The sequence below is a fragment of the Tachyglossus aculeatus genome, chromosome X1 (genome assembly GCF_015852505.1).
Source record: "Tachyglossus aculeatus isolate mTacAcu1 chromosome X1, mTacAcu1.pri, whole genome shotgun sequence".
Taxonomy (NCBI): Eukaryota; Metazoa; Chordata; class Mammalia; order Monotremata; family Tachyglossidae; genus Tachyglossus; species Tachyglossus aculeatus.
The window spans coordinates 124,332,520-124,360,275 of record NC_052101.1 but is presented as its reverse complement, the minus strand read 5'-3'; the positions used below and the strand labels follow the sequence as shown (position 1 = coordinate 124,360,275).

Sequence of the window (27,756 nt, the reverse complement as noted above, 5' to 3'; positions counted from 1 at the left end):
AGGTTGTCCCACGGGGGGCTTGCAGTCTTAATCCCCATTTTACCGACGAGGGAACTGAGGCCCAGAGAAGTGAAGCAACTTGCCCAAAGTCACACAGCTGACAATGATGGCATTTATTAATTGCTTACTATGTGCAAAGCGCTGTTCTAAGCGCTGGGGAGGTTACAAAGGTGATCAAGTTGTCCCACGTGGGGCTCACGGTCTTAATCCTCATTTTACCAATGGGGGAACTGAGGCCCAGAGAAGTGAAGCGACTTGCCCAAAGTCACAGGGCTGACAATGATGGCATTTATTAAGCGCTTACTATGCGCACAGCACTGTTCTAAGCGCTGGGGAGGTTACAAAGGGGATCAAGTTGTCCCATGTGGGGCTCACCGTCTTAATCCCCATTTTACTGATGAGGGAACTGAGGCCCAGAGAAGTGAAGCGACTTGCCCAAAGTCACAGGGCTGACAATGATGGCATTTATTAAGCGCTTACTATGTGCACAGCACTGTTCTAAGCGCTGGGGAAGTTACAAAGGGGATCAGGTTGTCCCACGTGGGGCTCACAGTCTTAATCCCCATTTTACCAATGAGGGAACTGAGGCCCAGAGAAGTGAAGCGCCTTGCCCAAAGTCACCCAGCTGACAAGCGGCGGGGCCGGGATTGGAACCCACGACCTGCGACTCCAAAGCCCGGGCTCTTTCCACCGAGCCACGCTGGCGGGGCCGGGATTGGAACCCACGACCTTGCTCTTCTCCAAGACCGCGGGCCCCAGCTATCACGGTAAGCGCTTAACAAATACCGTCATCTAATCGTTATTATTATTAGCTAATAATTATTATTAGCTAATTATTATTATTAGCTAATCAACGAATCAACCCGTGGTATTTGGGGCCCCACGGTTGCGTCAGGGCGGCCGCGCCCAACATGGCGGCCGGTCGCCTCAGCTCGCTCCCTCACGCGGGCCCCGCCGCCGCCATTACGGGCCGTCGCCCGCCGATGACGCTTTGGGGCCGCGACGCGGGAAGGTCACACGCTCCTCTCCACCATGGCGGCGGCGGCGGCAATGCGGGCCGGTTGGTGCCGTTGTCCCCGGGTGAGTCCCGGGGAGCCTGCTTAAGCGCTTACTACAGTGCTCAGCACCCAGTAAGCGCTCAATAAATACGACTGATTGATTGCTGCCGGGGCTGTAATAACGATGGCATTTGTTAAGCGCTTACTGTGTGTCGGCGTGGAGTGGGAGGTTCAGCCCGTCAGAACCCCCCGCTCCGACCGAGGTGGGAGTAGGCATCGACATTTTTTAAAAAATGGCATTTATTTTCACAGTCTTTTCGACTGTGAGCCCACTGTTGGGTAGGGACTGTCTCTATGTGTTGCCAATTTGTACTTCCCAAGCGCTTAGTACAGTGCTCTGCACATAGTAAGCGCTCAATAAATACGATTGATTGATTGATTGATTAAGCGCTTACTCTGTGCCAAGCACTGTTCTAAGCGCTGGGGAGGTTACAAGGTGATCAAGTCGTCCCACGGAGGGGGGGGGGGCTCACAGTCTTCACCCCCATTTGACAGATGAGGGAACTGAGGCCCAGAGCAGTGAAGTGACTTGCCCAAAGTCACACAGCGGAGCCGGAATTTGAACCCACGACCTCTGACTCCAAAGCCCGGGCTTTTCCCACTGAGCCACGCTGCTTCTCTTTTAATTGCTTACAATTAACAGGACATTATTTATTTATTTATCTTGTACACATCTATTCTATTTATTTTATTTTGTTAGTATGTTTGGTTTTGTTCTCTGTCTCCCCCTTCAAGACTGTGAGCCCGCTGTTGGGTAGGGACTGTCTCTATATGTTGCCAATTTGTACTTTCCAAGCGCTTAGTACAGTGCTCTGCACATAGCAAGCGCTCAATAAATACGATTGATTGATTGATTGATTGATTGACATTTCTCCTCCTCACGTCTCTCCCGTTTGGTCTTCATCGCCGAGGGGCCTGTGACCCGGCGCTCGGGCCTTTTGTCACGTAGGCAGCGGCGGCGAGGTCAGTCTCAGAGCCCGCTCCCCGAACTTTCTCTTGGAAAGTTAAAGATTCCCAAATTCCTCATTCCCCGCGGTGGCCCCAGGTCCTGGAAGTGCGGGGAATCCGGCTCCTTGCTCCGCTGCCTGGCGGAATAGGTTCCCTTAAGCCCCTCGTCCTCGCAGGAAAAGAAAAGAGAGAGGAGGAGAAAGCGGAGCAGGGCTGTGTGCAGAAGACGCAGAGCAATCAATCAATCAATCGTATTTATTGAGCGCTTACTGTGTGCAGAGCACTGGACTACTGGACTACAATGAATACGATTGATTGATTGATTGGACTAAGCGCTTGGGAAGTACAAGTGGGCAACATATAGAGACGGGCCCTACCCAACAGTGGGCTCACAGGCTAGAAGACTGTCACTCAATCAGTCAATCAATCGTATTTATTGAGCGCTTACTGTGTGCAGAGCACTGGACTAAGCGCTTGGGAAGTACAAGTTGGCAACATATAGAGACGGGCCCTACCCAACAGTGGTCTCACAGGCTAGAAGACTGTCAATCAATCAATCACTCGTATTTATTGAGCGCTTACTGTGTGCAGAGCACTGGACTACAATAAATACGATTGATTGATTGATTGATTGGATTAAGCGCTTGGGAAGTACAAGTGGGCACCATATAGAGACGGGCCCTACCCAACAGTGGGCTCACAGGCTAGAAGACTGTCAATCAATCAATCGTATTTATTGAGCGCCTACTGTGTGCAGAGCACTGGACTAAGCGCTTGGGAAGTACAAGTTGGCAACATATAGAGACAGTCCCTACACAACAGTGGGCTCACAGGCTAGAAGACTGTCAATCAATCAATCACTCGTATTTATTGAGCGCTTACTGTGTGCAGAGCACTGGACTAAGCGCTTGGGAAGTACAAGTTGGCAACATATAGAGACGGTCCCTACCCAACAGTGGGCTCACAGTCTAGAAGCTGTTCACAGTCTAGAACAGTTTAGGGCTCACAGTAAGCGCTCAATAAATATGATTGATTGATTGATTGACCGTAGGCTGGAAGATTTGGGGACTCCCTGGTTTACCAGACAGGATAAAATCGACACCGTTGTAGTTCCCTACAGAGGTGGTCATTTTTATTCAGTCAATCAATCATATTTACTGAGCACTTTCTGTGTGCAGAGCACTGTACTAAGCGCTTGAAGTACAAGTTGGCAACATACAATCAATCGTATTTATTGAGCGCTTACTGTGTGCAGAGCACTGTACTAAGCGCTTGGAAAGTACAAGTTGGCACGGTCCCTACCCAACAGTGGGCTCACAGTCTGTCGGTACTGAGACCTTGGAGGTTGTGGAAGCCCAGGGCCAAACTAGACGTGGCCGTCTTCGCTTGGCCCTGTCCCAAATTGGGAAAACCTAAATGCCTTTGTGTTCTGGGAAGTAGCCCGGAAAATGAGAGAAACGGGCCTGAAATAGTCGCACGTGGGTAGAGGCATCCACTCACACCGCCGGGGGCCCAACACACAAAACACAGACTTGCGGCTGGTGTTTTCCCGTTTTTCTGCGGACATTGTGAGGCTGTTGCCGAGATGGGTTTTCAAACATTCCCCTCCCCGGAGGCCTTAAAGTGGGGCGGCCTGCACTGTGAATTTCCTCTCCCCTTAGCCTCCGATCCGTTTCTTTCCTGAGCAGTGTGCCGGCAGCAGCCGGGAGTTCTTCAAGGGAAGAGAAAGCTGTAGTTTGGGTAGTGGTGGCAGAGCGTTATGGTCCTCAAAGGGACAAGTTGTTGCCAACTTGTACATCCCAAGCGCGTAGTACAGTGCTCTGCACACAGTAAGCGCTCAATAAATGCGATTGATTGATTGACTGACCGTAGGCTGGAAGATTTGGGGACTCTCCGGTTTACCAGACAGGATAAAATCGACACCGTTGTAGTTCCCTACAGAGGTGGTCATTTTTATTAAACGTAAATGGCAGAAGAGAAGAACTGGGGGGAGGTGAGTGAAAAAGGACCTAATTGGGAAGAGTGAGTGGAAAAAGAAAATATAGTGAAGGCGTATAACTTAAGTGCTCATTGTGTGCCAAGTCCTGTACCAAGCACTACGTGATAATCCTGTTGTGATCCCCCTTCTAGACTGTGAGCCTGTTGCTGGGCAGGGATTGTCTCTATCTGTTGCCGATTTGTACTTTCCAAGCGCCTAGTACAGTGCTCTGCACACACACAGTAAGCACTCAAAAAATACGACTGAATGAGTAATCAAGTCAGGCAAAGTCCCTGTCCCATATGGAGCTCACAGTCTAAGGGGCAGGAAGACTGGTATGAACAGGCAATCTCCATTTTACGGGCAAAGAAGCTGAGGCCCAGAGAAGTTAAGTGACTTGCCCAAGGTCATTCAGCCGGCAAGTGGTGGAGCCGGGATTAGAATCCAGGTTTCCTGACTCCCAAGCCTGTGGTCTTTCTACTAAACCACCGTGTGTGCCTGAGTGTGGTTTTGGTTACTGTGCAAGGTGTGGAGGGAGGCCTGGTTGACTGAGGTCACAGGGAGTTTGACAGGAGGGTCATCCAACTGCCTTTTAGCCCTGCGGAGTGTGTGCCTCATGTGGGGATCTCGGAAAGGTGGGTGGGCAGAGGCAGGAAAGACACCCCCCCGCACACACACACACCCCCCGCACGCAACCATGTTGGGTCTCCTTTGGGGGGAACTGAAGGCCCTGGCAATGGGGGCAGCCGTGGCACTGCTACAGGTGCGTAGTATGTGGCCCGTGCACAATAGGTTGGGGCAGCCGTCCCCCCTAATAATAGTAAGTTTGGTGTTTGTTAAACACTTAGTGTGTGCCAGCACTCTGCGGAGCACCGGAGTGGATACAGGATAATCACATCGGACGCAGTCCCTGTCCCAGGTGGGGCTACCAGACTAAATAGGAGGGAGTACAGTTATTGTATCCATTTTCCAGACGAGGGAACTGAAACTGAGAGGTGGTGAAGTGACTTGCCCACGGTCACGCAGCAGGCAGTAGTGGAACCAGGATGAGAAGCCAGGTCCTCCGACTCTCGGGCGCCTGCTCTTTCTCCTTGGTCACACCGCTTCTCTTCCTCTTCCTCCTCCTCTTCTGCTCCCCACTTCAGAAGTCTGGCTGGGTGCTGACCGCCTCATTCCTGGAACTTGGTCTGAGCTCCAGAATCTATCTATCTCCAGCCAATAGCCTCTGCCCCCTGGTCCTGTTATGTGCTACTTCTGTCTGCTGACGCAAAACCCGGCCCCGGTGTCGCTTTCTGCGTTTCTCCGGGTTCCTCCTCTTTCCCTGGGTTCCTTTGGATCTGCTTAGGAAGAGGCATCGTGGGAGCATAGATATGATGCAGCAGGTGTGAATGGAAAACCTAATCCCAGCTCCGTCTCTTGTCTGCTGTGTGACCTTGGCCAAGTCATTTCTTCCTTCATCAGTTACCTCATCTGTAAAATGGGGATTATGAGTGTGAGCCCTATGTGGGACAGGAACTGTGGCCAACCTGATTAACTTGTACCTACCCCAGCGTCTAGTACAGTAAGCACTTAAATACCATTAAAAAAAAAAAGGCTGTGGACTGAGGACCCCTCGCCCAAATTGTTAGCGATGGTGCTTTTCTCTCTCTAATAGAGAGAGCTCTGTTGCCTAGGGCTGTGGGAAGACCACTCAATCAGTAGTTGAATGAATTTGTTCATTCAGTCCTATTGAGTGTATACTGTGTGCGGAGCAATGTACTAAACACTTGGGAGAGTACGGTATAACAATAAGCAGACACATTCCCTGCCCACAACAAGCTTAGTATTTATTCGGCGCCGACTGTCTGTGAAAAATTCCTGTTGTAATTCCGAGGAGGGGTCCCCTGTCCCTTGTTCGTCAAAAGCGTCTTTGGTTCTGGTTTCAGAAATGCTTGAGGAGCGGACTCCAGCTATTCCCCAGCCGGGGTCTCGTGCCCGGTACCCACGGCCCCAGCTATCGAATATGCGGCCCAGGCATCGAGTTGCAGCCGGTATGTATCTCGGTTGAACTTCGGGGCGCTCCCGGGTTGATTTGGGGAGAGGGACAGAGGGACCCTTGGTGGATGCCTCCGGGTCTTGGGAGAGGGGACCCCTGCTCGCATGGCAGTACTCTGGCTCACTGGCTCAGCCACCCAACTCCCACATAAGCGCTTAGTACAGTGCTCTGCACACAGTAAGCGCTCAATAAATACAATTGAATGAATGAATGAATCTGGCCTGTCCTTCCACGTGTCCTCTGGTGATTGACGGCAGCTCCGAGTGGCTGGATGGGTCCGTTTCAACTCCCTTGGATCTCGAGCGAGGCCCTTCAGATTTTAACTCCGCTTCATCTTAACGGGTGTGTCGTCAGTAATTTTGGATTTCCCGCTTTGGAGAGCTTTTCAGGTCAAGCCAGTGTTCTGCTCCTTGGGTTTTTTCCTAGCGGTTCTACCATCGACAAAAAAACTCCGGATTTCTCTTTGTGCTAGTCATGGTGTTTTGTCTTCTAGGCCAAGTGGTACTCCTCTGGAAGCAGGAAAGGCTTCCTCTCTGGTTTAGTGGAAAATATCAAACAAGAATTAGCCAAAAATAAAGAGATGAAAGAAAGTATAAAAAAATTCAGAGACGAGGCGAAGAAGCTAGAAGAGTCGGATGCCCTCCAGGAAGCCAGAAGGAAATATGTAAGTCCCGTTCCTCGGCTGGCATCGGGTCTGCCCGTCGTCCCTCCCAGAAGGGCCAGCTGTCGGGATTGTTCGGGACTAGGCAAGGAGCGGGAACTGCCCTGGGTGAGGCGAAGTCTGGGCTCTGGCACCCGAGGGGATTGAGCAACCAGTCGGGAGGATGAGAGCGCATGTGGAGAGGGAGACCAGGGATTTGATGCAGGCCAGACCCTCCTTGGGAGAGGGCGGTCAGTCCCCAGATCCGTTGCTCCCCCACTTCTCTTGCCCGCCAGTAACTCACCTCCTCGGGCCCTCTTTTGGCTGACCGGGGGGTAACCATAGCAACGAGGCTCCACGGTACTGCAAGATGCCGGTAAGTCCATCAGTTCCAGTGAGATGGCAGTCCTCAGTGACACCCACGTGTGGCCCCACTGCTCTCCCCACAAATCAGTTTGGGATCCCGGGCCCAACCAAATTGGCTCCGTCTTGGGGTTCTGTCTGAGCCCATTTTCCAGGGCTGGCGCTTGTGGGGTCTGTACACACGCCCCGAGTGCATCAGCCACGATCCAGTCAAGCTTCCTGAAGGACCCCACATTCAGGCAGACCGGCTCCGTGGCCCTTTGGGCTGGATCGAGACCGGGCGCGTGCGCGCGACCGTTTCTTCCGGCAGTGCATCGTGTTCGAGCCCTGTTGTCGGAAGAATGTTTTCCTAATTCTCCGCTGGCATTCTGTCCGAAATGCGTAGTGAAAACGCGTGCCATGAGAGAACTGAATGCGCCTCTTTTGGAATTCATTTTTGTCACTTTTCAAGCCACTAGACAGTTCAGGCCTGGGAGAAAGGGCCCATCCCAGCAGTGTCCCCATCCCATTCCTTTCCTGAGCTGAGATTAGTTCCCTGGTCCAGGTGGGGACAGGGCCGAGGGGGGCAGGAAGAAGGCCACCACCGCTCCTTTGGCCGGAGAAGAGCCAGTGGCGGGCTGGCTGGCGAGTGGGTCGAGAAAACTCCTTGTCCCCGCCAAGTGTCGATGAAGCCGCGGTGGCCGTAACCCACTCCTCTACTAGCCACGGGTGGTTGCCTGCGCTTTGGGAAAAGGAGCCAGCCGCTTCTTTCCTCACAGAGGGGGGAAGGCGACTCACGTCTGTGCTGCTGTCCCCCTCTTCCTCCCCTCCCAGTTACTGGAGCTTTTAAGGTTTAAAGCTTGGCTGCGTGGATTCCCGCACACTTCCCCCGTCCCCTGCAACCCTTTCCACCTTTGCCCTCCCCCCCCCGCCCATCTCAGTTAAGGGGCAGGTGGTCAAACAGAGGTCCAGAGGTGTTGAAGGGGAATTGGGCCCTGGGTTTCCAACTCCCCAGCCTGTGGTAGACCCAGCCAGTACGCCCATGTATGGCGAGTCCAAAATGTCATTTCATTTTCATTGCAGAAAACTATTGAATCTGAAACTGTCAAGACCTCCGAAGTCATTAAAAAGAAATTTGAAGAAATCACTGGGACCATGAAGGAGGTAAGGCTCCCTAGCTTCCAATATGCCAGTTTCTCCTTTTCTGGACCCTTCCTTGATGGGACCAGTTACTCCAACCACACCGTCCAAGGACTGGTCTCTTGTTACCTTCTCAAACAGCCCTGTTGCGTGGCCAGGGTGTGAGGTTCTAGACATCAGCCCTGAACAATCATCCTGCTTCCCAGTGCTCAGCATTTACTCCCCCCAGCCCCCAGGGCCTATTGACGAGGCTTACCCAATAGTAATAACATTGATTATTTATTAAGTGCCGACTCTGTGGTAAATTAATTCATGCAGTCGTATTTATTGAGGGCTTACTGTGTGCAGAGCATTGTGCTAAGCTGTGTAAACTGTGTGAACACAGTCCCTGTCCCATATGGGACTCACAGTGTAAGTGAACCAATCAATGGGATGTTTTGAGCGCTTACCCTGCGTAGGGCACTGTACTAAGGGTTTGGGAGAGTGCAGTAGAATTAGTGGACATGATCCTCAAGGAACTTAGACTCTAGCCGGGGAGACAGACACGACGATGATGGTATTTGTTGAGTGCTTCTAATGTGTAAAGCACTGTTAATCGCATTGGACGCAGTTCCTGTCCTACGTGGAGCTCACAGTCTAGTGGGGGGAGCACCAGAGTGTAAAGATCTGTACAAAATTGCTCTGGGGGACTCGGGAGTACCCAAGCGCTTGGGTGGTGCAGAAGAGCTGAAGCGGCAGTTGGCAGGGATGTGGGATGGGGAGATGAGAGATGAATCGAGGAAGGCCCCCTGGAAGAGATGGGATTTCAGAAGGGCCTTGGAGACGGAGAACAATGGGCTGCTGGCTGTGAATAGGGAGGAAGGTCCCTTTGGACCAAAAGCCGGAGGCATTTTTGGAGAGCTGGGGTGGTTCCTGAATGAGATCTGCCGTCTCCGTGAGCTGCCGTTGTATCTGGAAGCCTTGGTCAGTAGGGGATTTAGCTTGGGTGGAAAGTCTGCACATTTGAAAGTGCATGACCTATTAGTTTGTAAGTGCCTTGAGGGCAGGGATTGTGTCAGTTAACTCTCCTGCACCCTCCTAAGCTCTTAGTACCTTGCCTGGCACTCAGTAGTAGGTCCTTTTTTAAAGTATTATTATTATTATTATTATATTTGTTGAGCACTTAATATGCATCAAGTTCTGTTGTAAGCTCCTCAATACATGCCATCGATTCATTCATTCGGTCACTGAGTGCAAAGCACTGTACTAAGCACTTGGGAGAGTACAATATAACAATAAACTGATACATTCCCTGCCCACAACCAGCTTACAGTGGTAGTGATGGTGAGAATAAGAGAATAGTGGTATTTGTTAAGAACCTACTATGTGCCAAGCACGGGGGTAGATACAAGGTAATTGGGTTAGACACAGTCCCTGTTCCACGTTGGGCTCACAGTTTTCATCCCCATTTTACAGGTGTGGTAACTGAGGCACAGAGAAGTTAAGAGACTTGCTCAAGGTCACACAGCAGGCAAGTGGCAGAGCCAGGATTAGAAACCAGGACCTTCTAACTCCCAGGCCCGTGCTCTGTTCACTAGGCCACGCTGACTCCAGTTTTTCTATTTCAACTGTGAACAAACCCTGAACCTTCCCCCTCCTGTTTTGTCGCACTGAGCCATTGTTACTTTGTTCTTTTGCATTCGAAATTTACTGCTGTTAGTAGCTTATCCTTATTGTTCCAGGAATCTGTCTTCCCCTCCTTTGACTTGGAGCCCCATGAGGGATATTAGGGACTGTATTGGGTCTGATTATTTTTGATCTATCTCAGCACTTTGGCTGAGATAGACGAATGTTTGGCAATAGAGTAAGCCGTTATTACTGCTAGAGTTATAATAATGATGGCATTTGTTAAGTGCTTACCATGTGCGAAACACTGTTCCAAGCACTGGGTTCTTCCTAGGTGTCAATTACCAGGTGTCTTGACCATCCCAGACATGCATCATCATGCCTGACCCAAAGAATTAACATCATTCTTGGTCCAAGAAAGATTGTCAGGTGGCAATGGAAGGAACCAAGCCACCTTTGGTATCTTTTCAGCTCAGTGGAAAGAGCTCGGGCTTGGGAGTCAGAGGTCGTGGGTTCTAATCCCGGCTCCGCCACTTGAGAGCTGTGTGACCCCGGGCAAGTCACTTCACTTCTCTGTGCCCCAGTTACCTCATCTGGAAAATGGGGATTAAGACTGTGAGCCCCACGTGGGACAACCTGATTACCTTGTAACCTCCCCAGTGCTTAGAACACCAGGATTGAAGCCCGAGGGCTGGGTTGCCCTGGGAGAGAGGTGAGGATAAGGAGGTGGGAAAGAGCTGATTGAGCACCTTACTGATGGCGAGGAATTTCCGTTTGATGCGGTGATGGATGGGCAACCAGTTGGAGGTTTTCGATTTTCAAGTAGTGAGGGGTCCTGTGGAGAACGGTTTGGCTTTTTTTAGAAAAACGATTCAGGCCGCAGAGTGAAGTATGGCCTGGAGAAAGGAAAGACTGGAGGCAGGGTGGTAAAAAAAAGGAGGCTGACGCTGATGCCGTTTCACGTAACTTTCTCTGCATCTGCGTTTCGCCCTCTGTAAAATGGGGATTAAGTACCCGCTCTCCCTGCCCCTAAGAGTGAAAGCCCTATATGGGACAGGAACAGTGTCTGATTTGATTATTTATTTTTATAATGGTATTTGTTAAGCGCTTACTTTGTGCTAGACACTGTACTAAGTGCTGGGGTGGATACAAGCAAATTGCGTTGGACACAGGTCCCTGTCCCACGTCGGGCTCACAGTCCTAATCCCCGTTTTACAGATGGGGTAACTGAGACACAGAGTGAAGTGACTTGCCCAAGATCATACAGCAGGCAAGTGGCGGAGCCGGGATTAGAACCCATGACCTTCTGACACCCAGGCCTGTGCTCTATCTGCTACGCTAAGACTGTCTTATATCTACCTGTGAAACCCATGCGGAACAAAGACTGTGTCAGACCTGGTTGTCTTGTTTCTACCCCAGTGTAGTTCTTGGCACTTAGTAAATGGCTCAACAAATACCACAGTTATCTACCAAGCACTTGGCACTATGCTTGGCACATAGTAAGTGCTTAAATACTATTATTGCTGTTATTAATAATAAGAAGAAATGGGTCTCTCATAACGTGCCCGTATTTCTTTCTTTTCTCTAGAGCTTGGATGAAGTTAGTAAGAGCGATATTGGCCGGAAGATCAAAGAAGGGGTGGAAGAAGCCGCAAAAACAGCCAAGCAGTCTGCGGAATCTGTGTCCAAGGGCGGGGAGAAGTTGGGGAAGACTGCTGCTTTTAAAGCCTTTTCTCAGGTGAGTCAGAGGAGAGCACAGCACGTTGAGTCGTCCAGGCAGGAAGTTACAGCAGCCCCAGGTCTGGGTTTATTAGTGAAGCTTGATTGCCCCTCCGTTTTAGGTGCTGTTGGTTGGATTTTGTGCCTTGTGGGGTTGAATGCGTAGACTCCTGAGGACTAAAGGGGAGAACTCTCCCGATGGGTCTCTGACTCCAGGTTCTCTGAGCTGAGAGAGCAGTGCGTTAGAGTTGCTGCCAAGGTAGCGGAACAAAATGGCACGGTCCGCATTTTGTCGAGCGAAGTTGTGATGAGCTGGCGGCCCAGAGGACGCCGGTCTACAGCTGTCCTCTTCGGGAAGTGATGAACTTGGTTTGATCCTGAATTTCAAGTGACTTCTGTGGGCCTGCTTCTCCTGAAATGACACCCGTTCCAGGGACAGAATTGCTGAGAAGTGTAAATTTGCAAACGTGTTGCGGGAAGCTGCAGTTTCATTCATTCATTCATTCATTGTCGTATTTATTGAGCCCTTACTGTGTGCAGAGCACTGTGCTAAGCGCTTGGGAAGTACAGATCGTCAACATAAGGAGACGGTCCCCACCCAACAACGGGCTCACAGTCTAGAAGGGGGAGACAGACACTTAAGTTTCCCCACTTAAGTTCACCACCTCCGGGCTGGGACAGAAAGCAGGTCTTTGCGGTGACGTGTCAGGGACTGTCGAGCTCCTCTGAACCTCGTGGCGTCATTGCAGGGTTATCCCAGGGTGGCCCTAGGTAGTCTGGAGTAGGCTGAATCTCTCTTGGTTCCCACTCAGAGGGCTCCCGAGTAGGGGTTGGGGCCATTCCGAGGACACTCCCCTGGGATTCCACTGGGGTGTCCTGAAGGGATCCGAGTCCCTCCTCGGTCCTCGGTTGGAATACCAGGAGGCAGCCTATCATGGCCCAGTGCTTCCCCAAGCGCTCCACCAGGCTGACTCCAGCGCTGTCAAGGTCCCGGCTGCCCCTGAACCTGCAATCCCAAGGTCTGGAATTTGGGTCCCAGCACTGGGGAATCCCGCTGCCAGGGAGCGGCATCGGGCAGGGTGGCTTCTCCTAGGAAGCCAGGGCCAGGGCTCAGCTTGGACCGCAGACCGCCGGCCCGTCAGGTGTCCAGGAGCCGGCACTTGGACCGCGAGGGGCGTTCCGAGGGCCCCGGCGCGGGGCTGGAGAGTTATTTCCTTGCAGGGTGTTGAGACAGTGAAGAAGGAGCTAGACGAAAGCGTTCTAGGGCAGACGGGCCCGTACCGCCGGCCGGAGCGACTGAGGAAGAGGACAGAGTTTGCCGGAGAGAAAATCAAAGAGGAGAAAATATTTGAACCGAACGAGTAGGTATCGGCCAAGCCAGTGTGGTCGCGTCCAGCCGGCCGGCACTCCTCTGTAGCCTGTCTCCGGCGTGGGTTTTCCAAGGAAACGGCATCTGTTTCCTCAGTCCCTCCCTTATCGCTCCACCCCAGCCTCTCCCTCGAATCTCCCTGGGCCTCAGGTTCGGTCGGGGTCAGGGCTCCTGGTGCCCCCCTTTTTTCATCCGGATGCTCCCCGGGTCTCCGAAAGAGGATCCCTGCCGACTGGCCCCGGGCGGGGTAACGTCCGGCCGTCGTCATCCCTCCCGCCCCCACCCCCCACCGCCGGAAACGAAAATTCCCAGAGGGGAGCAGGGGGCCAGATTGCCTCCCGGGCCCGAGGAGGTCGGAGAAGCGGGGGCGCCGACGTCCGCAGGCGTGGAGAGTGCGAGGGGTGGGGAGAGGCAGCCCCCTCCTCGCCCCGTGGATTCTGTTTGTGGAACGCTTCCTCTTTGGCCGTGGCAGGCTGCTGTAATGAACGCCTTGTGCTTTTCTTCAGGGAGGCGATGGGAGTCGTGTTGCACAAGGATTCAAAATGGTATCAACAGTGGAAAGATTTCAAGGACAATAATGTGGTTTTTAACAGTGAGTGCGCCAAAGTTTTCTGGATCGTTTCAAACTTGGGTGCTCTTGGGCCGCCCCGGGGTCTGTGTTGGGCCCCCCTGAGGCCGGGGGGCAGGGGAGCCTGGCGGCCACCCTACAACCTGGGTGTGGAAACCGGGGACGGATGGATGGATGGATGGACGGACGGACGCGCGGGGGGGCCGGGGAGGGGCTCCCCGTGACCTCAAAGGCTGGATGGAGAAGGCCTTTTGAAGTGGGGAGATTCTGGCGCCGCCAGAGCCCGAGGGTCAGGAAGGAGGGCCATCTGGGATTGGTTACATAAGCCCGTCCTAGCTCGGAGCCGCAGCCTGTACTTTCCAGAGCCGGTTTCTGGTTCCTCTCTCGGGCCTGCCCCCAGGAGAAGCCAGGGAGCGGGTGGCCACCCCAAGTTCTCGACTAAGTAGCGGACCGACAGCCCCGGGGCCCTTCCGTGGTGCTTGTTTTGTGCCAGGACTGCCCGGAGGCCAGAGCATCCGGGGGTGGGGTGCGTCGGTGGCCCCTCCAGCTCCCCTTTGGGGCACCAGGAGGAGCGTTGGCTTTGGCCCTTCTCAGTTGGTGGACTGGGTGAGGCCCATGGTGCCTGTGGCTCATCCTTCACTCCCGCCGTCCCCCTCAGAGGTGGTAATAATGATAGACTAATAATAATAATGGTGTTGGTTAAACCCTTACTCCGTGCCAAGCGCTGCATTAAGCGCCGGGGTAGGTACGTGATAATCAGGTCGGACACGGTCCCTGTTGGGCATAGCCTAAGGGCGGGGAAGACCCTGTCTGGCAGGACCTGGCCTGAGTCCTCAGCCACTCGCGCCTCCTTTCCGTCCCGCCCCCGTTATCTTTCAGCCTTCGGTATAATAAATAATAATAATGGTATTTGTTAAGCGCTTATGGCGTGCCAGGCACCAAACTAAGCACTGGAGTGGCTACAAGCAAATGGGGTCGGACACAGTCCCCGTCCCATGTGGGGCTCACGGTCTCAATCCCCATTTTCCAGATGAGGTAACAGAGGCCCAGACAAGCAAAGTGACTTTCCCAAAGTCACACAGACAAGTGGCGGAGCCGGGATTAGAACCCGGGACCTTCTGACTCCCGGGCCCCTGCTCTATCCAGTACACCATCCCAGCAGCTTGTCTGGGGCCTGGTATTCATTCATTCATTCAGTCGTATTTATTGAGCGCTTACTGTGTGCAGAGCACTGTACTAAGCGCTTGGGGAGTGCAAGTTGGCAACATATAGAGATGGTCCCTACCCAACAACGGGCTCACAGTCTAGAAGGGGGAGACAGACAACAAAACAAAAAACGTGTGGTCAGGTGTCAAGTCATCAGAATAAATAGAAGTGAAGCTCGATGCACATCATTGGCAAAATAAATAGAATAGTAGAGAAAAAATCTGTACAAACATACAGGTGCTGTGGGGAGGGGGAGAGGGAAAAGGGGGCTCAATCTGGGAGAGGAGGGGGGCGATGATTCCCCACTTTCTTCCACCTGTCGCACTCCCTGCCCGGCTTGTGGGTCTGAACTTGAGATTCCCCCTCGCCCCCCAGAGAGGAACTGGCTGGCAACCCCTGGGGTCCCTTCCAGCGGGCTGGAGGGCCAGAGAGGCAGGTGGAGACAGGGCCAGGAGGATGAGGCGACAAGTGGGCTGGACCCAGATCAGGGAGAGACGGCGGGTCCCCCCGCGCTTAGGCTCACGGTTGTTCCTGTCTCCTCTGAGGCTGGCTGGGACCAGGCACGCTAGGGTTTTGGGGAGGAGAAGCTGCGTTGCTGGCAGAGGAGAGTGGCCTGGCCTCCCTTCACACTCGGAGCTTGAGATTGCCCTCCCCCCACCCCACCCCAACTCGGATGTACTGCTGAGGGAGGCCAGCCTACAGCCCATCTGGTCAGTGCCTCGTGGTGACCAGTCTGGCACCAGCGGAGCAAACGTCCAGCAGCCGTCTGATGGGCCAGGTCAGAATAAGGAGCAGCCCAGGGCAACCTGGCGGCTCTCCGCTGTCGGGGGCAGCGTAGCCCCATTCCCGTCCACTTACAGCCAGAGCAGTGGCGTCCAGAAGGATCCCAGAAGGATCCGCTGATGTTTCTCTCCGGTTTTCCCACCAGGATTCTTTGAGATGAAGATGAAATATGACGAGAGCGACAACGCCTTCATCCGGGCGTCCCGCGCCGTGACGGACAAGGTCACGGACCTGCTAGGTAAGGTCCCCAGACCGAGCCCGTCTGGGTTGGACCGAGCGGGCGGGGGGCAGAAGGCCGCCCGGGCGGCTCGGAACGGCTCCTCCGTCTTCTGATGGGCCCATGGCTCCCAAGTGGGGAGCGGCCGCGTCCTCCTGTCGCCGACGGGGCTCTGTGCCGGGCAGGGGGCCTGTTCTCCAAGACCGAGATGTCTGAGGTCCTGACGGAAATTCTCAAAGTGGACCCGGCCTTTGACAAGGACCATTTTCTGCGGCAGTGCAAGGATGACATCATCCCCAACATCCTGGAGGTGAGTGCTTCCGGCCAGAGGACGGCGCGGGACCCGGCTGCCGAGGGTCCAGCTGGCCTGTCGCCATCCGGGGAGCGTGCACACCTTCCCCTCGGGTCGGCCGGGAGGGAGGGAGGGGGAGCGTGTAACGCTCGAGAGGCCAGGTTTGCAGAAGGGGAAGCGGAGGCCCGGGAAGTCCTCCAGGATGGGATCTAGAGGGAGCTCCCCAGCTCCCTGAGTGCGCCTGGGAGTGGGTGGCTGCTTAGCACCTTTCCCTCTGAGGCCTCATCCCCGGCTCTTTCCCCTCCCTCCCTTTCTAGGCAATGATAGCGGGAGAGCTTGATATCCTCAGAGACTGGTGCTACGAAGCAGTGAGTACGAAAGCGGCCTCCAAGCTGGGAAGTCAGACGGGCAGGGGAGCATCTTGATTTCTGGGAGGAGAGTGAGGCGGGGGTGGCAGTGGGCGTGGGGAGGATGGCCTGGAGAGAGAGAAACAGAGAAATTGAAGGGGGAGAGAGAGAGAGAGAGAGCGCGAGAGTGTCCCCGCATGCTTAGGATAGAGAGGTGTCTCTTTAGTCAGTACTATTTCAGGCTGGCCAGATGCAGATCACAGAACACAGCCTCTGCCTTCTAAAAGGAGAGGTGTGATTCCCTGACTGGGAAGGAGATGCTAATCTTGGCTGTGCTGCGGCGGGAATCTAGGTGGGGGTTATCCAGGCCCCCGGCGTCTATGGTTCAATCGTCACCGTTAAAAGCATCCCTGGCACTGCTGATCCGTCCCCACCGCACGCGCCCCCCGGCCCCCCGTGCTTGGGAGTGAACCAAGGGAACTGGAGTTTGATCGGCAGCGGGGCTGACAAGGCTGTGGTGGGAGTCAGGCAGGGAGTGAAATGAAGGCTCATCCTTGCCCTCTGAGCTCTCCTTTGGCTCCTTGAGTTCTGGTCCATCCGTCCCGGCCCAAAGCTCGTTCCACCCGCTCCCTTCCTCGCGGTCTGACGTCCGGTAGGCTTTAGCAGGTTTTGCTCGTCAACAGCCCGGGGGAAGCCAGAGGAGACGTTCAAAATTTTGAACACTCCTCTGCACTGTGACTAATCCTCCAGGCTTTTTATGGGTTTTCTTGTCTGGGGCCATTAAAATATCGCCTGGTGTTCCTGGCAGATCGAGAGGAGATATTGTGCCTGCTGAAATATTGCTGAGCGGCAGTGATTGATTGTACGTGGTTCTTCAAGAAACAAGTAACAGGAGGACTTTGTTCTCTCAAGATTCTCTGTTAGATGCGGGAGAAAGTAGGGCCTCAGAGAAGAAACTTGTGCCTAACCGCTTAGATGTTCACCCTTCCTTCCCTCCCTGAGCACTTAGGTACATATCATTACACTCAGCTGCTTCCCTGTACCTTCACTGAGTTTAGTGCCTAGGCCCTCCCCCCCACCAGATGGTAAGCTCCTCGAGGGCAGAGATCATGTCTCCCAACTCTGTTGTACTCTCCCAGGGGCTTAGTACGGTTCTTGGCACTTGGTAGGTGCTCCGTTGTTTGCAAGTTAGGCGAGAGGTCAGGGCTGAAGAGGTCAGTTTGGGGGGTCGTCCACACAGAGGTGGTAGCTGAAGCCGCCCGAGCACCCTGGGAGGCCGCGTGTAGTGCCGGATCGTAGGGGTCCCCGAAGAGAGCCAGTTTGCTTGTATCCATCCCGGCGCTTAGTACAGTGCCTGGCACATAGTAAGTGCTTAACAGATACCATTATTAGAGCCACGAGGGGCATCAATGATGAAAGGCAGAGAGCAGCTAGAGATTAAGTGCCTTGAAGCTGTCGGTGAGGAATTTCTGTTTGATACAATGATGGATGGGCAACCACTGGAGGTTTTTTTTGGGGGGGGTGGGGGGCTGTGCCCAGAGCATTTTTTAGAAAAGTGATCTAGGCAGCAGAGTGAAATATGAACTGGAGTGGAGAGGGACAGGAGGCGGGGAGGTCAGCGAGGAGGCCGATGCTGTAGGTGAGATGGGATATTATAAGTGATTGCCTGGAGCAGCATGGTAACAGTTTGGGCGGAGAGGATGGGACAGATTTTAGAGATACTGTGAAAATACCTGTCCCAGCTCCCTTTTAGACTGCAAGCTCCATGTGATACAGGGACTGTGTCTGATCTGATTGTATCTAGCCAACGCTTGGCACATTGCAAGCACTTCACAAACAACACAATTACTATTATCGTCACCATTGTTATTGAGAGTGAGATTGCGAGCCCCGTGTGGGACAGGGACTGTGTCCGACCTGATTAACTTGTATCTACCCTAGTGCTTAGAACAGTGCTTGACACATAGTAAGCGCTTAACAAGTACCAGAATAGTAATAGCATAGAGAATTTCATATTCTATTTATTTTGTTAATATGTTTTGTTGTCTGTCTCCCCCTTCTAGACTGTGAGCCCGCTGTTGGGTAGGGACCGTCTCTATATGTTGCCATCTTGTACTTCCCAAGCGCTTAGTACAGTGCTCTGCACACAGTAAGCGCTCAATAAATAGGATTGAATGAATGAATGAATGAGAAGCTAAAGGAATGAGGGAGAGAAGAGTGGGGTAAGTACTTTTAGGAGGAGAGAGGCTGGGAGGCAGTTGGGTGAGGCCTAGTGGAAAGTGACGGGACTGGAAATCAGGAAATTTTTGGGTTCTAGTCCCGGCCCTCACCGCCTGCCTGCTTTGTCACCCTGGGTCAGTCACTTAACTTCTCTGGGCATCCGTTTCCTCAACTGTAAAATGGGGATCAAATACCAAGTCGTCTTTTTTAGACTGGTAGCCCCATGTGGGGCGGGGACTGTCTGATCTGATTGTCTTGTATCTGCCGCAGGGCTTGGCGCATAGTAAGCGCTTAATAAATACCATTGTTGTTAGAGTTGGGAGAGGGGGTGGGGCCCTTGGTGCAGGTAGAAGGGTTGGATTTAGAAGCAGCAGGAAAGCAGAATCAAGTTGAGGAAGGGGTAGTGAAGAAACTCTGGGTTTCAGTTTTGCCAACAAAGTAGTTGACTGGGTCAACAACGAGCGACGGGGGAGTGGGGACCACCAGGGGCTTCTGGAGGGAGTTAAATGTTGGGAAGAGTTGATGGGGGTTGTGGGCATGACAGTCGATGAGGGAGTCACAGCAGTGAAACCTGAGTTATGGAGAAGCAGCGTGGCTCAGTGGAAAGAGCATGGGCTTGGGAGTCAGCGGACATGGGTTCTAATCCTGGCTCCACCACTTTCCTTCTGGGTGAACTTGGGCAAGCCTCTTCACTTTCTCATCTGTGAAAATGGGGATTAAGACTGTGAGCCCCACGTGGGACAGCCTGATTACTCTGTATCTACTCCAGCGCTTAGAACAGTGCTTCGCACGTAGTATGCGTTTAACAAATACCGTAATTATTATTATTAATTATTGTTGCAGGAGCGGAGGGAAAGTGAAGCAAGTTCTCCCCTCCCCAAGCTCCCGATCCGTTCCCGACTGGGCTCTTCTATTGAATAGGAACAGCTGAGCTTGAACATCCCTATTCTAGAGCATCTTGGATGTAGTGAATACCGGAGTTGAGCCTTTTCTCCCCCCCCCCCGAAGTTTTGGACCCCTCATGTAGATGACGTTCTCAGATAACCTCATCCGGTTGAACAGTCTTTTTTCAATGGACCAGTGTTTTCCAGAAGCCCGTACTGAGTGCTATTGGAAGGCCGAGGACTGGGGACCGGTCTCTGCTCTAGAGGGCCGATATGTCTCCAGATCTTGCAGTGGTGGTGGTGGGCAGGTGTCCACTGAAAGGCGCACGGGGCCGCTGGGGATCAGGCGTTGGTGTCTCAGGTGTCTGCGGACCCCTGGGTGAGGGGTGCCTTTCAGGCAGGTCCCAAATAATGGGTTGAGGGTGAAGAGTTGAGGGGAGCTGTTCACTCATCATTCACCTGTGCGACCTTCTTGCAGACATACAGTCAGCTGGCTCATCCCATCCAGCAAGCCAAGGCCATGGGCCTGCAATTCCATTCCAGGATCCTGGATATTGACAACATAGACGTGAGTGTCCCGCTGGCCCTCCTTCCCTCCCTCCCAGCCCCCGGGGTGCTGCCCCCGCACCACGTTCAGCCCCGAATTGAAGCTGCAGGGTCTCCCGGAAAACTGGGTCTGTTCACTTTCCAACCTCTTGGGATGGGGTGATCCTGCCCCATCCAGGGCGGAGCCCCCTTCATCCCTCCCAGGGAAGGGCCTGCCTAGGGTGGGGGGCCTCACGGAGTCTGTGGCAGCCGGGATCCAGCCGGAGGTGGTTCTGGAAGGGAGAGGGGGAAATACAGCCTAGCGTGTTCCGCTGTTGGACGTCAGGGCTTTCCAGCCCCTTTCACAGGCGGGAGTTTGGGGGAGGGGGTCGGTGCCAAAGCACGAAGTGCTGAGAGGTATGTTCTGAGGCCCCAGATAAGAGAGATTAACGGGAAGATGATTCAGAGCAAAACATGCTGAGCTGATAAGGGTGATGTCATCCTGATGTGAGCTTTTAGCCTAAAGCCTATAAAATCCACAGGCAGAGCCACCGGCCACCTTCCCAGGCAGGAGGCTTCGATTGGTAGGGAGAAAGGATCGCTAAACCCCATGTTTCCTTCTGGAACCTTTCCCTGGGTCCTATACTTTGGGCCCGTGTGGCTGAAGGGGGAGGCGGGTGGAGAGGTTGGGATTGATCCAGGAGACGAGCGGCTGGGATTTTGTCCACCGTCTTCCTAGACAGTCTAGGAAGAGTCTTTATGAGAGTGACAGGGACACGGACCGAACAAGAGGGCGGGGCTTAGACTGCAGTAAGAGAGAGGTTAGACACGAGGAAGGATTTTCTGGCTCTTTATGGTGAGATTTGACCCTGGGTAGGGGAGAAGTGGTGGCTGTCCATCCCGAAGGCTTAAGCGTTTATGCTCCTCAGGCTCCCATTAGCCGACTTCCATTAATGGCATTTCCTGTCTTGTCTCCTCTTTCTGGCCCTGTCTGCAGCTGGCAATGGGGAAGATGATGGAGCAGGGCCCGGTCCTGATCGTCACATTCCAGGCCCAGTTGGTGATGGTGATCAAGAACCCAAAAGGGGAGGTGGTGGAAGGGGATCCGGTAAGAGTCAGGCCCAGAGCCAGCTGGGTTGATGTGGGTGGGGAGAGGTTAGGTGGAGTGGGAGGATGGGGGGTTCGGCACGTCCTCGACGCTTTCCGGGATCGGTGGTTCTCCTGCATGGGACCAAAATCCTCCACCTCGCTGCTCCACTGCCGGCCTTCTCCCGGGCTACCGTCTGAAGCCAAGCTGCCGTCGGGCTCTCTGCCCTCTGTGTGCCCGCTCCCCCCCCCCCCCCCTCAAAAAACCAAACCAACCAAAAAATACTACCAGCCTGAATTGAGGGCTCATGTTCTCCCTGATCATTGGCTGCCTTGGGAAGTGTGGTGTGTGAGCTGCTGTTCTGACAGACCCCCTCCCCGGGTTTGTGGAGGCCGGCCACTCTGCAAAGGTGAAATGAGTCACTCGGAACTAGGACTGGCACACGCATCCAGGCTGAGACGACCCGGGCTCCATCCTAGGCTGAATTCCAGTTTCTCGGCTTCGCTCCCTTCCTCCCGCCACCCCCATTTCCAGCCTCTTCAGGCCGAGCTGCTGGGAAGCGTTTGTCCCGTGCTGGAGTTGGAGCCTCCCTCCTCCCAAGGATCCAAATTTTGCAGTGTAGGGGGCGTCTGGGTGGTGTTGGGGCAGGGTTGCCCCTGCCTCGCCTCTAGGCATGCCGGGCGGACAGAAGGCCGGCGGATGGGCCCGTGGTCATTACTCACGCTGGATTTGGCTGTTGGGGTGGCTTTCTAGAAATCCCTCTGCTCGCTGGGTTTTCACCCGCCAGGCCATGGGAAAGAAGTTTAATCATGTCCAGAAGCTGGCAGGTATTAGCGGGGAGCCATTAACGTGAGTCAGTCTCCAACTCGGACCGAGCTCCCCCCCGGGAAGAAGACGGGAGCTCTGCCTTTGAGGGGCTGACAGATCCCCCTGGGACAGAGGCAAGCCATCAGACCAGAAAGGTGATAGCCCAAACCATGCTGCGGGAGATGGGACAGGAGTAAATGGACTCTGGGGTCAGGTTTTTTCTTTCTCCCCACCATACCCAATCCAGCACTTTGAAGATGGGGGGAGGGTTTTCCTTCCTAAGTGTCTTCTCGAGGTTCTTGGGAAAAGGACCGGATCCAGACTACCAGACGGCCTTCTCCCGTCAGCTGGCTGGGGCCCAGAGGCTGGCTCTCTCCAGAGCAGTAAGGCTAGGACGGTGGTCAAGGAGGATCCTTGCCTCTTGGCCTCTGGCCAGTGAGTAGGTCATGGCTCTAGAGGAGCCTGCGCCCGGCGCCAGCCAGCTGGTGTTGGAGGTGGATGGCCAGCCCAGAGCTGCTCCCTCCCCGCCGCCCGCCGCCCCCCACCCAGTTTTCCCCGTCGCTGCGGCCAGAGGGCCAAAGCCTGGGCCCCTGGAACATCCCGCTCTGCATCCAGGGCTGTCGTCTTCCTCCAGGACAAGGTGCTGCGCATGCTGTACGTCTGGGCCCTCTGCCGAGATCAGGACGAGCTCAACCCGCATGCCGCCTGGAGGTTGTTGGACATCTCAGCGTCTAGCACGGAGCAGATCCTCTGAAGGCATCGCCGGGTGGGGCGGGGAGAAGCGGGCCACCCGTGCCCCTCGGGGCACGTTACGGATTGACTCCTGGGAGAGGGGAGGAGGGTCTGGGAGGGGGCGGCCGCCTCGCCAGCGTTCTGGGGGAGCCATCACCAAGCAAGATGGGGTGGAGGCCGAGCTGAGCACCTGGGAAGGGGGGAGCTGTCACGCGACGGGGGCTGCTTGCCTCCGAAGCTTGGGGGCGGGCGTGGTGGGCGGTCCAGGCAGGTGGATTTGGTAAGGGTGCGAGGTGAGGTCTTACGATCGCTGGGGAAGCGGCTCAATTCTTGGGGTGGGGACGGGGCGGGGGGCTGGGGAGGGGGAAGGGGTGCTACCCTTCGCATTTGGCTGTCGGCCCTCCTGGGTCCAGTTCACACCAAGTGTTCCTACATCAAGCCACGCGGCTGTTATTGGACCACACGGGACGGGTCGAGTCGGGGTCGGGCTGGTTTCACAGGGAATTCACACTCCCTGTCCCCATCCTGACCCCCTGGGTGGCTTCCCCAAGTGCTGTAGGCCGGGGGTGGGGTGCGGGGACTCGAAGCCTGCAGTGGATCAAGAGTGTCACCCGTTGGGTGCCATCCAGCTCCTCAAGAGGGCCAGGCTCCCAACTGGCTCCAGGTGGAGGCTGAACAGGGCGTGTTAGGGGGCAAGGTGGCCGTGGAGAGGCCGGGGACAGCCACTGTGGCTATTGGGGAGAGGGAGGAAGAGTCCAGGGCGTTGATGAGACTTGGTGGCTGCTTAGCAAATCCTGAGGGTGGCAGCGGCAGCTGCTGATCTTGTCTCGAAAGTGAAAAGCACCCACCTTGATTCCCTGGCCCCAAGCTGGCAACCCCTGCCGGAGCCAGTGTGATCCTAGGAGCAGTGGAACTTGGGCCGAACAGCCCCCCCAGGGACAGTTGGCAGCTCCCAAAGTTGGGGGAGCCTGCGAGTGGGTGGGCACGGCTTGGTTCTGCCAGGGACGGTCCGTCAGCCAAACCAGGTGAACTCGGTTGTTTAACCAGGCATCTATAATTTATGTACATCTTGGCTGGGGTTTGGAAATAAAACACCCGACTGAAATCAAGGCAATGCCTGGGCTCATCCCAGTCTGACCACCTCCTGGAGGAAGGAACACTGCCCTCCAAGGTGCATGGGAAGCGCGTGATTTTCCAGGGGGGAGCAAGATAGCCAGTCATCTCCCTCTTCCCGTCCCCCAGCTGCCCCTGGGCTTTATTCCCCACCCACCCACCGCCCGGAGAGAGGTTCTTTGCTACCGACATTTGGAGGAGGGAGGGGCAATCCCTGTGGCTGCCTGGGTGAGATGGTATGGGGGAACGGTCCAAGCAGCGGATTGCCCTCCCAGCAGGGCACCCAGCGTGTAGTTGGGGCGGGGGGTGCCCAGAACTTGGTCTGGTCCCATCGGGTCCCCATCTTGACTGCTGTCTAGGAAAGCTGGGGAACTGGGTTACTAGGGGAAGTTGCAGGGCCACCGGAGATCAGGAACATGCCTGCAGAGCTGAGCATAAAGGATAGGGAGGGAAGAGCCCCGGGGCTTCTAAGCTGAGTAGCCACCAGCAGAAACAATGCCAGCTCGCTCCAGCTGCTGCCTTAGAAATGGAGGCTCTCGGAGCTCCTTAACCCACCTGTTTACAGGGGCACTTCCCAATTCCCAGCAGAGTTGGTGGGTTTGGGAGGGGCTCCAGCCTCCCTGTCTGCAGGTCAGGCCTCAGGCCTTTGCCCCAGTGTCCCTGGATCCACCTGGGTCAGTGTTTCTCCACCTCTTATGGTGTCTATTTTCTGGCCTCTGCCAGCCCCTATGCCCTGTGGGCTTCCCCCAAGTGGGGTTGTGGGACTTGAAGCAGCCTGAGGCCAGTGAGCTCTGGGGTCTGCATCGGTGAGGGGGAGAGAACGGAACAAACTGGCTCCCTGTCCTGTCGAAATCCTTGGTCCCGGCAGAAAGTCCGGCTGGTAACGTCACAACAACGTGGGCCTCACCCAGCGAACTATTGAACACAAGGCTGTTGTGTGAAGGCCAAGGTGCCCCAGGCCCTGCCGGGCTAAGTTGTACCAACCTATATTCTCTGTCGAATGTCCAGGAGACATTCCTCATGTTCAAGACCGAAGCCATGTCCCCCTGTCCCTTTAAAACCTGATGCTGGACGGATCCCAGCGACCTTGGGTGCTTCTGGGGGGCCGTGAAAGGCCCTGGAGGAGGGGATCAAGCGGGTAGAGGGACAGGGAAGGGGAATGGGAAAGCCACTCCCTGGGACCAGAGGGGTGGGGAGTGGGGAGGAGCCGGGGTGTGAGCGGAATGATTCCGATGCAGAAGACAACCGGAGTCATAAATCCTCCTCCTTTGTCTTGGTCTCCAGGCAGACAGGCTCTGGGCCCCGGGATTTCCACTCCCTGCCAGAGCTCCGTCCATGGCCGTTCCCACCCACACAGGCCCAGGACCGCACTTTCCCAACCCAGCTCCAAGGCTGTTTTGGCCATCGGCCCACACGTAGTGCCATTGCTGAGTCTGACCCAGGGTCTATCCGGCCCGATATTGTCTCCATGGTAACAGGATGCTGAGTGGAGCCATGTACTTTTGTCCTCTGGGACGTCCATCCTCCTGACTAAGGACAGGCCACCAACATCCCTTAACTCTTCCCCGCTCCACCCCTGACTCTCCCTCCAGCGACCCAGCATGGATCCCTTGTCCCTGGACCTAACCACAGTCTCCTGGAACTGGCCGGTTTTGCCTGCTGCACGATTTCCCGTGGCGGTGAAATTCCCTCTGTGTACCACCCACTGGGGAAAGGAAATGTTTCTCTGGCGTTCGTTTTGAACCTGCTACCCTCAAGCTTCAACAGGTGCGCCTCGCCCTGGGTTTTGTGGGATTTGGTTAGCAGAAATTCTTCACTTGTCCTGTCCACCCCTTTGAGATTTTGTAATATCTATCAATAGTAATAATAATAATTGTGGCATTTATTAAGTGCTTACTATGTGCCAGGCACTGTACTAAGCCCTGGGATGGATACAAGCAAGTTGGACTGGACATAGTCCCTGTCCCACCGGGGGCTCACGGTCTCAATCCCCATTTTCCAGTTGAGGCAACTGAGGCACAGAGAAGTCAGGTGACTTACCCAAGGCCACACAGCAGACAAGTAGTGGAGGCGGGATTAGAATCCAGGACCTTCTGACTCCCAGGACTCCCAGGCCTGTGCTCTATCCACTAGGCCATGCTCCCTCCCGTATTCTGTTCCCTCTGGCCTTTTCCAACGTCATCATTCTCGGCATCATCGTCAGTATGTATTGAGCACCTACCTTGTGTGCAGAGCTCTGTACTGGGCAATTAAGGTGGTACAAAAGAGGGTGAAGACACAATCCCTGCTCTAAAGGACTTTACAATCTAGTGGATTTAGGCTGTCCACATCTGGAAGCTCCTCTTGCCCAGTGGCCATCTTAGTTGGCCTTCTCTGGCTCTGCTCTGGCTCCGTTCGGCCCTTCCCGTGAGCTGCGGCCAGAACTGCCGGCGGCGTTCCAGCTCAGGGTGGGCCGTGGTTTCACTCAGGGCCCAAGTTGGGCCCCGCGGCTTGGCTTCTTCCCCCTTCCCAGCCACGTCCGGCACCCGGTCAGCCTCTGTGGCTGCTGCCACTCACCGGACCCTCAATGACGACTCCCTCCAGAGTCACGACTGGTAACTCTGGAGTCCGAGATCCAGGGGGCCGCATCACCTCGTCGTCACACTGAAGCTCCCCGGGCCCGTTCAGCCCCTCGCCGGGCTCCATGAGCAGCACCTGCCGTTTGTCCCCGTCGGCCCTGAAGTCGCGGTTCTCCACATTGCGCTTCCTGCCCTGGTTTGCAGTTTTCCTAATCTCCAACATTTCCCGATCCCTTTCCTTGCCCTTCCCCATGTGGAAGGTATACCCGTACCTGTCCCTGTCCCATGGGGGATTTCATCGCCCACTCCTGCCTGTTTGATTCCAAGGTTGTGAACCAAATGAGTCCCGGGGCCTCCCCTCTTCACACGTTTCTACACTCTGAAAAGTGGCTGTTCACCCTCCCTGCTCTGTCTCCAACCTTTTTTTTCCAGCAACTATTTTTCCTTGTGGGCTCCAGGACTAGATGTAGACCAGAAGCCGGTCTTTCATCCCATCCAGAAACACTACCTCCACTTCTCCTTCTGACGAGTTATCCCGCGGTCCGTGTGCACGTGACCGAAGTTTCCCGCTGGCACTTCCTGCCCAAGTTTAGAGTTTTCCTAATCTCCAACATATCCTGATCCCTTTCCTTGCCCTGTTCAAACAGCCAATAGCATACCTCTGCGGCAATACTTGTATTTTGTTCGAATTTTCTGTCTCAAGGGACTCCATAGTACTACCCTCCTCCAGTGAGGCTTTTACATTCTTAAATATGGTGCCACTCCCCCGGCCTCGGGCCCGTTCTTGTCTCCTCTGTCGAATTCCTGGTTTGGAAGCACTGGGGACTTTCGGTTTTCCTTTCTCCACCGGCTCTCAGAGACGCTAGTTATTTCAAGGTCCTCGCTAGCCACTGAGCCCTTCGTTTTTATTTATTTTTTTATTTTTTTGGACTCCTAGAATTAATGTAACTGCTTGTGAAGATTTTGGTGTAGTTTCTTTTCCACTTTCCACGGCTTCCACTTCCACCTTAGGGCAGTCGCAGTCCGCCCTCCTTGTCTTTCCGGAGAGTCCTAGTGGGTTCCCTCTGGGTCCGCCGCCTCACCCGTCCCGGCACTCCAGGGAGCTGGGTGAATCCTGATCTCGTGTTTTTCCGTACTCAGTGGCTCTCCCTGGGCATCAGCCTTCCCTCAGCCCTTGTCCCTCCCTGCTGGCCCCCACCCCTGATGCCCTTGCTCCCTCTGAGATCTGGGGAAGGGGTGGATGGGGTCCAGGGGTTTATGCGGCACAGGCCTTAGGAGCAGCAACGTGAGCAGCGGGGTTGAAGGGGCGAGCAGGACATCACCCTCCATCCACATTCCCCCCTCAGGGCTGGGCCGTGGTCCTCTCCACATGGGCAGAGCTCGAGTGGCTGGTGGTCCTTCACAGCTCACTAGGTGGTACTCATTCCGAGCTCTTTAGGGCCCCCCTGTTTTCCTAAGGGAGGATGGAGGGGGGTGGGGGGGATGTGTCTGCTGTAGGTAACGTGTCTAAAAGTAAGGGTCTTTTTTAAGTCTTTTAGACTGTGAGCCCACTGTTGGATAGGGACTGTCTCTATATGTTGCCA

The 27,756-nt window shown here is 54.7% G+C and overlaps 1 protein-coding gene across 1 annotated transcript; it reads left to right on the top strand.

Annotated features, from left to right (window-relative positions):
* The first annotated feature begins 1,041 nt into the window (after positions 1 to 1,041).
* On the top strand, positions 1,042 to 22,651 carry TIMM44 (translocase of inner mitochondrial membrane 44). The gene is made up of 13 exons (XM_038772664.1): positions 1,042 to 1,080; positions 5,910 to 6,014; positions 6,513 to 6,683; positions 8,085 to 8,165; positions 11,335 to 11,484; positions 12,687 to 12,826; positions 13,341 to 13,426; positions 15,537 to 15,629; positions 15,794 to 15,918; positions 16,218 to 16,268; positions 19,830 to 19,919; positions 20,874 to 20,984; positions 22,405 to 22,651. The coding sequence occupies exons 1-13, from the start codon at positions 1,051 to 1,053 to the stop codon at positions 22,522 to 22,524; spliced, it is 1,353 nt and encodes a 450-aa protein (XP_038628592.1). The 5' UTR covers positions 1,042 to 1,050; the 3' UTR covers positions 22,525 to 22,651.
* Positions 22,652 to 27,756: the final 5,105 nt, after the last annotated feature.